The 13,688-nt window shown below is 36.4% G+C and overlaps 1 protein-coding gene across 1 annotated transcript; it reads left to right on the top strand.

The window, feature by feature from the left end:
* The first annotated feature begins 2,993 nt into the window (after window positions 1–2,993).
* LOC132874247 (T-cell leukemia homeobox protein 3) lies at window positions 2,994–12,700 on the top strand. The gene is made up of 3 exons (XM_060910264.1): window positions 2,994–3,372; window positions 8,444–8,678; window positions 12,487–12,700. Exons 1-3 carry the CDS (start codon window positions 2,994–2,996, stop codon window positions 12,698–12,700), a joined length of 828 nt encoding a protein of 275 aa, XP_060766247.1.
* The last annotated feature ends 988 nt before the right edge of the window (window positions 12,701–13,688 follow it).

Raw genomic sequence — 13,688 nt, 5'->3', positions numbered from 1 at the left:
ATCTTTTTCCCCAGAAGATAATAACTTGCGCCCGCAAATTATTCAAACAAACAAACAAACAAACAAACAAACAAAATCACCTTTCTGGAATTTAAGTCTCCGTATAAATACAATATTTTGGAACATCAGATGGGAATGAAACGAATTACTTTCAAGTTAATACTGTCAATGCTTCAATGCTTATTTTTCTCTTAATTTCCAAAAATAATTAAGGGGAAGTATAACATTTGTAAAAATTATCTTTAACATTTTTTTCACATCTGTTCTTCCTGTCACTAATTTAGCAGCAAATTTACGACAAAATTATAATATCCACAAGTAAAATATTAGTTATTTCCTGGAATAGCACATATTTGCGTTTTTTGTTTTTGTTTGTTTGTTTGTTTGTTTGTTAAATAAAATGTTACTTATCTTTTCCGTCATTTTTAATCTTCTTTTAGCTCCATCTTACATCATTCAATGTCCTAACTGTCTAAAATGTACATTTACATTAACATTATCCAGAAAAGTGCGTTGTACTAGTCTCTATTAATAAACACCTCATGCTAGTTTCCTGTAGCTCAGGGACCATGAGTACAGTACGAAAAATAAAATAAAATAAACCCAAACTTGGTCAAGTGGTACTGTATTTGCAACAAGTTTTCCTTTAACCACGCCCACTTAAACATCTGGCCCAGGTACCTGCTGAAACTCCAGCTTGGGCATGAAAGCATATCTTTTCTGTACTGTCATGTATTTTATGAACTAACTATCACTTCTACCTTGATGTTATCCACCTCACCATCATACTCTCAACTAACTTCCTAACTACATAAACCAAAACACTGATTTTTATTAGTTAGCTGTCAGTTATTTTATTTTATAGACTATCAAAATGTTCATATATGATTTTATGCCAAAGCTGATGAAGCCCCAGCATTAGATTGGCTGCAGTCTCAAACCCTTGAGAGTTCTTCGACTGTTCCTCAAGTGGATCATTCTCTGTAGAACTCTACCACAGAGCCACAATGCTTCACACAGAACTGTTCTAGAAAGTGAAGAGCCATTAACCATCCAAAGTCATTGAGTAACCATTTTTACAATCACGTAGGGTTTGTTTAGGACAATGCTTTTAACTTGTGGTTGCATTCCCTGAAAAACTGCTAAGAGAAATATTATCCTGTTCAATCTTTTATTGTCTGACTTGTGTATTAACCCCATTCAGATGGCTATCTAACATCCAATTGGTCAAAGGATATAAGCTGTTGTACCAAAATTGTACCAAAAGGGCTTGTTTTTAACTGTTAACACTTGTGCATCCATAATCAAAGCTTGTTAGCTTATAAAATGCCAACCATATTTTAATTAACAGTACTTATGTCTTGTGGGTATATTGTTGACTCGGTGCAATTCAAAGGATATCTATTACTGAGTCAAAATCACACCATTGTTTATTGAATAGGTGTGGCTAAGAATCAGAAAGGGACTTAACTCTAAATTCCAATTGGTCAGTAGACATTTACACCCATGAAAATTTTATGTCATCACAATATGCCAAAATAAAAAGGGAGGAACAAATGAAAAGAATGAACATGGAATAAGCTAAAGCACTTTATTTATTATTTTTATTAATATTATTGTTATTAGTAGTAGTAGTAGTATTTGTATTCACAAAACTAACCTATTTTTAAAGTTTAAGCATTAGTATTTTGCTTGTGGAACTTGTAATGTTATTTAATACTTTTGCCACACGTTACTTGAAAGTTAGTTTGGTCTATAGCAAGCTGAATGAACTTGAATTAAGGATGCCCTTAAATCTTTACGATTCTCTTAAGGATTCTTCTGTTGTCCCTCTGGGGGAACCCTTAAGGTTCCTACACAGAACCCTAAGCTAAGAATATTTTTAAAGTCAGCTCTATAACACTGTGTTTCCCTAGAAAGTGTTCTGCACTTTATAGGAACAACCCTTTTTAGAAGCTAAGATCCCATGAAAAAATAATCTAGAGTGGACTAAATAGAAGATTTCATGCATTCTGTCTAAATGAGTGGTGCATGTCCTCCTCCTTCTCCTTCTATGAGGAAATTGGGCCTAAGACCAAACACCAAGCCTGCAGAAAATTATAGTAAAATGTTGTTTGCATTTTAGAGGGTTCTAAAATGCCCTCCTGTTGACCAGTGGCCCGCACATGTAGCCTTCCCTGGTCATGATGTGCTGAAATGGACTGTTTCAATGTGTGCACAGAATAATCGAGCATCTGTCAAAGATATTTGTCAAATATGACATGACATGAATTGATTGTTTGAGTAGCTACATGAAGCTACACAAGGATCAGGTTTAATAGTTACTTCAGTTTCTACATGAGATTCGATAAAGGCATAATGCATTATTTCTCTAAAGGACTCGTTTTCCAAATTTAAACTGTGCACTAGGACTGTATATTCCTCCCAGTGCTCTAGTAAAAACAGATTGTCTGGAAAAATCTGGAAAATGAAAAGTTAGCCTAATTAATGGTATGTTTTTGTGAGACAGTTCCAATAGACCGAAATGTCAGATTAATTCGCTCTCTGTGTGATAAATGTGCAAAAATGCGCCAAATATGACAATAAATAAGAAGATACTGTAAATGTATACAGATAGGAGACTCTTGATGGTCGGTATAGGACACTATCTTCGCGCTCAGCTCTGCTGGGACATTAATCTGTTTTTGTCAGCTGATGATAACCAATAGAGGCGCGAGGGTTTGACGGATTCGACCAATGAAAGCACTAGTTAGTGACTTTGCCCGAATGCGAGAGGAAAATGCGACAGTTTGAGAGGACTAAGCCCAGCCGAGGAGGGTTTAATACAGATGTGACGGAATATGTCGGAATTTAAGGAACAGAACCGAAAGAAAACCACAAGAGAGAAGAAAATGGACAGACAGACTCTGAAATTGATCTCAGTTCCGTTCCGTTGCGTTTTGCGTGATTTGGTTTGATTTCCTCAACCCCAGCCCGGGTTGCTGACGGGGAATATGGAAAGCGCCCAAAGTCCGAGACCGGAGCAATCATCTAAACCGAGCCATGAGCCCATCCGTTTCGGTATAGACCGGATCCTCGGTTCCTCTGAGCGACAGCAGGGTTCTGAGAGCAGCACGGACAGCGGGACCACCACCACCACCACCTTCACCGCCCTGGTCGCCCCGCTCTCTGCTTTTCCTGGGTCTTTGGAGGACCCGAGCGAGTTCGTGCCGAACAGGACTCTGGGACACCGCGGAGTGATCCGGGTCCCGGCGCACAGACCGCTTGGAGCCGCCATAGCGCCGCCTGTGGTGAGCGCAGCTCCGGGCTTCGGGCCGCTTTGCTTCCCCTGGGTGGATAATCACCGCAGATTCACCAAAGACAGACTGCCAGGTAAAGGGAAACTTGCAGCCAGGGCTCCATGAAATAGCGCATCTGTCTTTAAAGTGCACAGGTGTGTGTGTGTGTGTGTGTGTGTGTGTGTGTGTGTGTGCGTGTGTCGCTTGTCCTTATTCAGTGCAAATGTGTTTTGTTTTATTAATATTCAAGAATGGAATAGAATTTAAATATTGAATTAATAAAAGCAAACAAAGGATGCTAAAGGCAATTAACATAATCTGCCTCAGCCTATTTCAGTGGAAATAAACGTGGACGAAAAAATGAGAGAACGTTCAGACAAAAGTATAAATAATTATTTACCAAAAAAAAATCAAATAATACAACCATCATCACACGATTATTATTATTATTATTATTATTATTATTATTATTATTATTATTATTATGTTGTTGTTGTTGTTGTTGTTTGTAATGCATTTTTATTTCATGATAGGTAGATGGAAATAACACTGAAAACGTGAATAAAATGGAGGTTTAAATAATTATTGGCTTTTATATATGCTGTATAATTTATTATTATTATTATTATTATTATTATTATTATTATTATTATTATATGGTTTGTAATTTATTTAATTTCATGATAGGTAAATAGAAATAACACTGAAAACGTGAATAAAATGGAGGTTTAAAAAATAATTGACTCTTATGTATAATTTATTATTATTATTATTATTATTATTATTATTATTATTATTATTAAATGCAGTAATCTGGGAATGCCGTTATGGTAAATTGATTCAGCTTTCTATTAAATCAATTCGCTGGATTAAAATGTTCGAGGGATATCCATTTTTTCATTTCCATTGTCATACGTTAAAATTCATTTAAAAAAAAAGCTATCAAAGTAAGCTGGATAAACTCACCTAGGAAATAAAACTCTCATACATTCCTAGAAACTCTAGAATTATTAAGGTTCTTCCTCTGGGGAAAACCTTATTGTTTTTATTTTGAGCCCTACAGCAGTGTTTCTCTGTTCCTTCATCCTGAAGCGAAGAAGTCTTATTATTCCATAAACCATTAAAGAACCCCTGAAGGAACATTAGGGTTTTTCTAATAATAATAATAATAATAAACAAAAGTACATTGACAGTTTAGCTAAATTTAAATTTCCTGACAGGTTTATAGATATATTACACACACACACACACACACACACACACACACACACACACACACACACACACACACACACATCTATAATTTTGTACTACACAAGTACACACCCATATTCAGGGAAGGGTTCTTTAAAGGTTCTTTAAGGGTTTTTAAGCTTCTTATATGGTTCTATTTTGAACTCTTTCTGATAGAGAAACACTTTGTTCTAGGGTTCTACATAGAACTTTTAGCATAAGCGTTCCCCCAGAGTGACACAGAACCTTTAAATGTTTTACATTTTTTAAGCGGCATATCCTTCTGGAAATCTGTGCATTTGGAATGTGATAATATTTATAAGACTCGCTTTACTGATTTGATTATTTTGAAAAGCCCATTTAAATAAATCAAACTATGCAGATTTGATTATTGTGTTTTACCACAAATGGTGCTAATGAATCATTTAAGAGTAATTCATTTATGAATCGTACATCAAGGCAACAAGCCTTTGAAGTGAGTCCAGTTAAAGCATTGTGGAGTTATGAATACGGCCTCCTGTCTATAGACACGTGAAAGCTGGATTGTGGAGTGGACTAGAATAGAGAAAGAGTGTGAATGTGCATTTTTTTTGAGGTTTTTGTAATTGTTTTTATTATGTGCCATTATTTACTTGTTCATTACAGAAAGAAAATAGCCATCAAAAAGATGATTCTGGTTTCAGGTTAAAGAAAATAATTTGAGCTTTTGACAAGAGTAACGTTTAAAAAATATTTCTCATAATGGTATTGTCAATGTTTGAAGGAATATAGTCTCTAGCAAATCATATGAACCCTACTTTGTGTCTATTTGTAGAGCTATCCAGTCAATCTTTATGTGATGGGTGAGTCTAGATGGTGTTGTCCATCTGCACTGCTAGAAATAAAAGTCCTTTATTGTGTACCTTTTTTTGCATGTGGCGTACCTTTAAAATGGCTTTCAGGATGACCCTGAAGGTCAAATTATATCCCTTAACTTATTATTATTATTATTATTATTATTATTATTATTATTTTTATTTTCACATTTCCTGGTGAAAGATGCATATCCTACTTGAAGATACTGTGTGAGTGATCTATAGAAACGGTGCCTTTATTTCTCAGAGTGTGTGATGCCAAATTTGAAAGTAAAAGATAATATCCATATTTCCCAAAATTGTCCAAACTAACTGTTCATCATAAGAAAAGAGGACTGATGAATTTCAATACAAATGAGACATAGTAGTGTCAGAATTATGAGGATAACCAAAAAAGCTTATTGTGAATTAAAAATGATGAAACCTGATCACAGATGTAGATCACATGTCAGTCATTTCCAAGAAAATGCCTGCGTGTATTATTTTGGAGGACAAAGTAGGAATAATAATAGAAAGAAAGAAAGAAAGAAAGAAAGAAAGAAAGAAAGAAAGAAAGAAAGAAAGAAAGAAAGAAAGAGTCTTGCTTAAGTTGCTGGAGAGCATCACGTGGCTTTACCTGACTGAGGAACCCATGTGGTCTTTCTTATTTCCCTTCGTGTGTGTGTGTGTGTGTGTGTGTGTGTGTGTGTGTGTGTGTGTGTGTGTGTGTGTGTGTGTTCTCTGCCTTAAAGGTAGACACTTCACTCATCTAAGGATGCCTCCAGAAAGTCCAAATATAATGCAAACTGATGCAAGACTTTTAAGCAACTCAAAAGACACTGAATTTGATTTCAGAAGTGTTTATACTGTGGGCTATTTAAAGAAAAAAATCTTTATGAAAAATTAAGCACAATATACAAAACATTTACATTTTGTGAAATGTCTAAAATATTTTCAGTTCTCATATCTGTTATCTTACTCTATATGGGATTATGGCTGTATGTACTGTCTATTAGCCAATAACTGTAAACAGGCCTAAATCCAACTAAGCTGAAGATTACTCCTACAGGGTCAGTGATACTTTGTTTGGTTGATGTCTTATTCCTCAGTGTGCGACGGGACGCTGTGCGTGCAGCTCCGGGTCACTGGTGCTTGGTGCAGTGACTTATCCCTTGGTTCAACACTTATCTCGGGTCTCTCTGCGATTTCCTCCCCCACAACATCCAAATTAATATCACAGATCTGTCAAGAATCTCAGATGTAGCCCATGATGATGCAGTATCCCATCCGGAGCATTGATCTCCACCAGGATGTGGTTGTACCAGGCCATAGGGATGATTACCAGAACCTCGGAACAAAAGATGAGAAAAGCACCGAGACCCTCCAGTGTTATCCTTGGAGTGTTGGTCCAGCAGGTGGTTCTGATTGTCATCACGGCAAGACCGATTAGAGTCGTGATCAGACACACCATCATCATGCTGTGCGCGACCTCAATGATCTGATTATTAAAATATTCACTATCCTCATGGTTACACAGGATGTCCCTAGAATCTGGAAAGGTCCTGCAGATATCCCAAATGTTAAACCTGAGGGAAGCTGTGGATGGTGCGCCAGTTTGGTGCCACTGTACTGGTCAGTGTCAGGATCCAACAGCAAGGCGCAGAAAAGAAACCGAATAGTATAATAGTATAACGACTCGTATGGTCTTATATACAGTATATATCATACAGTATGTAAATACAGTATAGTCTAATCTCTGACTTGTAAAAAACAAAGATTGAGTTTTATGCCCTCTGTGTGTTCCCAGCAAACTCCCACACTTCTGAATTTATCACGTGATCAGATGTCCAGTGGGAATCGAAAGCCCTCAGGTTTCTCTGGCATTGTATAATGAATGGTGGCTATAAAAACGAAGCCTCAAGTGCCGTAAAACATCTAAACGTCGGTGCATGTGAACTGAGGTTTTTTCATCACCCTGTAAATTTCAAGTTGCCATTTTCATCTACGTCTTTATTATTATTATTATTATTATTATTATTATTATTATTATTATTATTAAAAGTCTTGCCACCTTGTCATTAATGTCTCTGCATGGTTTGTTATTCCCACTGTAAAGAGCGAGGCATGCTTTGTTCACTTCCCACAAGACAGATTGTTCGAGGCCACTGAGAGCATCTTTAATGCATTTGAACTGCACTTACATAGGCTGATGAATGGGCGTCTGAAATACCTTATGATGCAAAAATGAATATCGAAATCATCCTAAATCTTAAATCTAAAACAGAAGAATGATTTGTCTGGTTTTCATGTTTCATGGCAGATCAGTGTTATTACTTGCTTTGTGGATCTTAAATGATCAGTTTAAGTTTCATGTAACTCCAGTGTACCTCAGTGCTGAACTTCATGTAGAACTAGGTTTTAGTACTGATATGTATAAACAAGTTAAAATGGATAACAGACTGTTCTTACAGCATTGTGAAAATGTCTCAGGCACCCTATTTCTTATTTCTTTAGTACAAACTTTGTTATGGATTTTTACTTTATGATTTCTACATTATCCAGTCAGTACAAAAAGAGTTTAGATTCCCAGGCATTAGTTTTTCCAGGACAAAATGAAATGTTACAGAAACTTGTTTGAATGTCAGTAAAGAAAGCAGCATATTGCATATATATATATATATATATATATATATATATATATATATATATATATATATATATATATATATAATTTAAAAATAATAATAATAACCATTATGAAGGCTGCTTGGTTTTGCTGCAAAAATAAGAAACTGTTGCAACATAACACTGTACAAATTGTACCTGAGATAAAAAATTTGAAGCAAAGGGTTGTTTTACCAAATATTGACTTTGTTTCATGCATTATTAGTTGTTTACTGCTCTTAATAGTATTTTGATGGAGAAACATTAAATTGCATTACTTTTGAAGGCTCTACAGCATTTCTTTGCATGCGCCCAAGACTTTTGTACAGTGCTGTGTTTATTTATTTATTTTTACTTATTCATTCCAGCACCCCCCCATTACCACCCACTGTCGCGCGCATCTACTTCCCCTTGACTCTGTGTGTTTCTTCACAGCTCTGCTAGCGCTGCCCATAACTCGGCGCATTGGTCATCCGTACCAGAACCGCACACCTCCCAAGCGGAAGAAGCCACGCACGTCATTCTCACGCGTGCAGATCTGCGAGCTCGAGAAGCGCTTTCACCGGCAGAAGTATTTGGCCAGTGCTGAGCGCGCGGCTCTTGCCAAGACTCTGAAAATGACCGACGCTCAGGTCAAAACGTGGTTCCAGAACCGACGAACCAAATGGAGGTAAGATCGACCTTTTAGCAACACGGATGTCCTTGAACACATTTGATACACCTTTCTGAAATATGTCCAATGGTGCACTTTATTACAAGCATGCTGATGCTTAATACTTTCATAATAATGAATTAATAGGCCTACATGCACTAATCCTCAGCATATCAGAAAATACTGATGCGTGCACATGACTAGAGATTATTACATTACATTACAGGCATTTAGCAGACGCTGTTATCCAGAGCGACGTACAACACACCCAGAGCAGCCTGGGGAGCAGTGGGGGGTTAGGTACCTTACTCAAGGGCACTTCAGCCATTCCTGCTGGTCCAGAGAATCGATCCAGCAACCTTTTGGTCCCGAAAGCTGTTTCTCTAACCATTAGGCCATAGCTTAATAGTTGCTATTAATTAAGTATTAATTAGTAACTATTAATTCTTAACTTCTTGTGAACTCATTTTTTAATTAATACCATGATTTGCAATATTAATAAATTATTTGTATAATAACAGTCTTTTTGTGCACAGTGTAAGTTCACCAAAACTATAGACGACTGATGTAACTTGCAACAGAGTTGCTTTGAGACACCATCCAAATCAACCCACTTTATCAGTCTGATATTTATTTTAAAAAATGGTATGATGATGATGATGATGATGATCTGACTGGATGTTGGTCCATTCAAACAAGCATTTATAATTAAAAAAAAAAGTTGTTTAGGCGCTGTGTGTAGATGTGATTTTGAGACACATTGTATTCTGTTTCATGGCACAAGTAAAAATTTGAAAAAGAAATATGTTTACAACATATCACTACTATTGATGTCAATTTATATATGACTTTGTAGTTTTTGATGTACAGAATACTTGCTTTCATTATTTGCAGTTGTGCGAAGTATTAGTGCATGTATCTTTATAAAAGCAGTATTTATGTGCTTTAAATAAGCAGTAAATATGTGCTTATTTATGGATTTTATAGTAGTATTACCTTCAAAAAAGTAAACTCCTCTAAACTTTAATGCTTAAACCATACATGTAAAAGTAACCATGAACACCCCCCCTTAGAAATTCAGGAAAGGATCAATTCATTGGACATGGGTTTTTACATGGGGTAAACCTTCCCAAGTGATTAAATTATATACTTGAGTGCATTACAGTAGTTGTTTGCAGCCCCTTGGAATTTCGTGGGTAAAAATATGAAAGAGGAACCATTTTATTATTAGGTTTGTTTGTTTTTTTCCCCATATACATTTATAAGCATTTTTCTATGAAAATCCTGCTACAGCATGTCCAAAATATTATAGCAGTAAACTTTATTAGCATGCTCAAAAGTTTGCATACACAATGGCATGATTTAGTTAATGTATTTAAATGCATCTAATAAGGTGTCTACTTGTTTAAACAGTCAACAGAGCCAACATATATTGAATGTTTATTTAAGGCTAGAAAAGTTCAATATATTTGCTTCACTCACTCGTGATATACCAGTATACATTCACCACTCGAAGATAAACTTCATATCATCACACAACTGTGTAATATCAGAGAGAGAGAGAGAGAAAGCTATGATTATTGGCACCCCTTGTAAAGATTAGTAAAAAGGGTTAGAAAAATAAAAAATTCAAAAATTCCAACATTTAACTGAAAAAAAATATTCGGAGACAAACAAATCCCTCATCAAGAAATAATTATTTTCAACAAAAACACGTGCCACTATTATTGGTGCCCCTGGAAATTATAGTGAACACAGTGTAACTGAAGCCTGTTTCCCATTTAAATTGTACATTTTTGAGTTGATTGGAGTGTGTAGGAACTTTCAAGCTGTAATCCATGACTTCCTGATTAACTAGGGAATAAATATGAGGTGACACAGAGGCCAAATTCCCTTAGTCATCCGTCAACATGGGAAAGATAAGAGAACACACAAATCAAATGAGGGAGAAGTGTGTTGAATTTCAAGTCAGGGAATGGTTATAAATAAAATAGCTACTCACCTGAAAATGTCCATTTCTACTGTTAGGGCAATAAAATAAATAAAAAAGTGGACACCAACTGGAAATGTTACAAACTTGCCTGGAAGAGGACCCAAGTTTATTTTTCCCCCATGTACAGTGAGGAGGAGGGTAAGAGAGGCAAACAAACAAACAAACAAACAAACAAACAAACAAACAAACAAAATCCCCAAGGATCACTGTTGGTGAATTACAAGAAAAAGTAAAATCTTGGGGTTTCCAAGTCTCCAAAACCACCATCAGACACCACCTGCATCCCAACAGATTATTTGGAAGGTCTGCCAGAAAAAAAAAAAGCCTTTTCTGTCAGTTAACCACAAACGTAAGCACCTGAGGTTTGTGAAACACTACTAACAACGTTGACCGGAACTGTGTTCTGACGAAACAAAAATGGAACTTTTTGGCAGTAAACACTCAAGGTTTGGTGTAAAAAGAAAGATGGTTATAAAAAAGAACCCAATCCCAACTGTAAAATATGGTGGAGGTTCTGTGATGTTTTGGGGCTGTTTTTTAAACCTTTATTCGTCACATGCACACTTCAAGCACAGTGAAATTCATCCTCTGCATTTAACCCATCTGAAGCAATGAACACACGCACACACCCAGAGCAGTGGGCAGCCCAGATCTTTTTCCTCCAAAGACCCTGGAAACCTTGTTAGGCCACATGGCATCATGGAGTCCATGAAATACCAGGACATTTTAGATCAAAATCTAGCTGCGTCTGTCAGGAAATTAAAACTGGGTCATCCTTGGATCTTCCAGCAGGACAATGATCTGAAGCATATGTCCAAATAAACACAGAAATGTTTCGTTGACCATAGAATCAAGCTTCTGCCGTGGCCATTTCAGTCCCATGACCTGAATCCCATTGGAAACCTGTGGGGTGAGCTGAAGAGGAGCGAGCACAAGAGCAGGCCGAGGACCCTGGATGGTCTGGAGAGATTGTGTAAAGAGGAATGCTCTCAGATTCTCTGCTCTGTATCTCCAACCTTATAAAATGTTATAGGAGAGACTCAGTGTTGTTTTACTGCCAAAGGGAGGTTGGACAAAGTATTAAATGCAGGCGTGCCAATAATAGAGAAGTATGTGTTTTTTGTTGAAAATAATTATTTCTTGATGAGGGATTTATTTTCTCTGAATAAATTTATTTCCATTAAAGTTTGGATTTTTCTCATTTATTCAGCATGCGATGAAGCTACTTCACAAAAAGATGGATTTTTTCTAATCTTTTGTACTAATCTTTGCAAGGGGTGCCAATAATCATGGAGGGCACAGCATATATATATAAAACATACTGTAGATAACATTTAAAGACATCCAGACACTCATAATTACAATGTATGTGAACTAAACTGAAATGATTGCTTTCCCTTACAGAAAAATCATATACACTTCCCTTGGGATCACTTGTTTTTCATATGTCATTATGTGGGTATGTGCACATATTATGTGTAAATTCACGTCAATCATGTGATTATTCATGTGAAGTTGCCATGACTTTTCAGTAAAGATTAATAAACACAATTTATCAGAATGCTTTGATCGGATTTTAATTCTTTTTTTAAGATATAATGTACAAATATACTATACACTTTGATGTCCACTTATACAGTATATATTTTAATAAGGAATAATTTTATTCTACTCTATTTTTTTCTAATCTATTTTAAACATATCAAAATGTGCCATTCCTGCAAACAAACATTACCAGTAGGAATGCTGTAAATATTGATTACAGTAACCACCTGGCAACGTTGCGGTGTAAAAAGGTCATTTTTACATTGTACAACTTTAATACTTCTTTAGGCGGCAGACGGCCGAGGAGAGGGAGGCCGAGCGCCAGCAGGCTAATCGGATGTTACTGCAGCTGCAGGCTGATGCCCTCCAGAAGTCCATCAGTGAGTCAGTGCCTGTAGATCCCCTGTGTGTGCACAACTCTTCACTGTATGCCCTGCAGAACCTGCAGCCATGGGCTCAAGACAAAGCGGGCAAAATTGCCACAACTACTTCACTGGCCTAAATTAATACTGGTGAAATACTAAGCCCATGAGGAGTGACTGTAATGGTGCAAAAACTAGACAACCGGGAATGTATTACAGTGAAATAGGCTTTATGCAGTGATTATATTGTGTAGATGATCTTGGAAAGGCAAATATGAGAAAATCTGGGGATTTTTTTTTCTTTTTTTTGAGGACGTATTCAGATACCACATCCACATTCTGGGAGGACAGCACTATTGATCAATATCATACCAAATATGCGTCAGGAGAATTTCCTACATTCCCAATGCTTTATATTAAATATAAAGGCTTGTCCACAATCTTTGAGTTGATGCTGTTGCACAACAGTCTTCAAAACTCAATACTCAGATATGTGCAATCTGAAAGGTGGCTTATTTACCTCCCAGGAGTCAAGCACGAAATAAAACTGCAGTGTGAAATGTGAATGTAAAATTACACAATCAAGACGTTTCTACTTCTTTTCCAACATGTTTTCTTTTCATGATGGACAGAAAGGAAAATCTGTGGCTGCAAATCCAAATGTTATTCAAAACAAACAAAAGGTAATATCTCATCACCCAGGCAAAAACACATTATTGTTGTCCATCATCATTTTTTCTCTATTTTCTAAGTCCTGTCCCAGCTGACGTTCTGGTGTTGTTGGCACAAATATAGACTGTGGAAGATCTGATTATATGTTTGACTTTTTATATAAATGAGTATAGTGTACATTTCTACTCATCGCCAGTGACTGTGTTGTTGAAAATGAAGTTTACTATTCTTCTGAATTTCCTATGTTTACTTGCTTTGTGACTAATAGTACTGAACTGTGTCTTGGGCTTCTACATAGTGTTTTGGGCCAATCTACAGCCAATATCATGGCCCGGTTTCATTGCCACTGCAAGACAGAAAGCTGACATGTTGTAATCCTGGATTGAAAGCCCAATAATTAACATGATCCTTGTAAATCACAAACACTTTGCATTGGAACATGCTTGAGACAAATTG

This window comes from Neoarius graeffei, chromosome 2, assembly GCF_027579695.1.
Source record: "Neoarius graeffei isolate fNeoGra1 chromosome 2, fNeoGra1.pri, whole genome shotgun sequence".
NCBI lineage: Eukaryota > Metazoa > Chordata > Actinopteri > Siluriformes > Ariidae > Neoarius > Neoarius graeffei.
The sequence above is the reverse complement of the archived record's forward strand: the minus strand, read 5'-3'. Positions and strand labels throughout refer to the sequence as shown.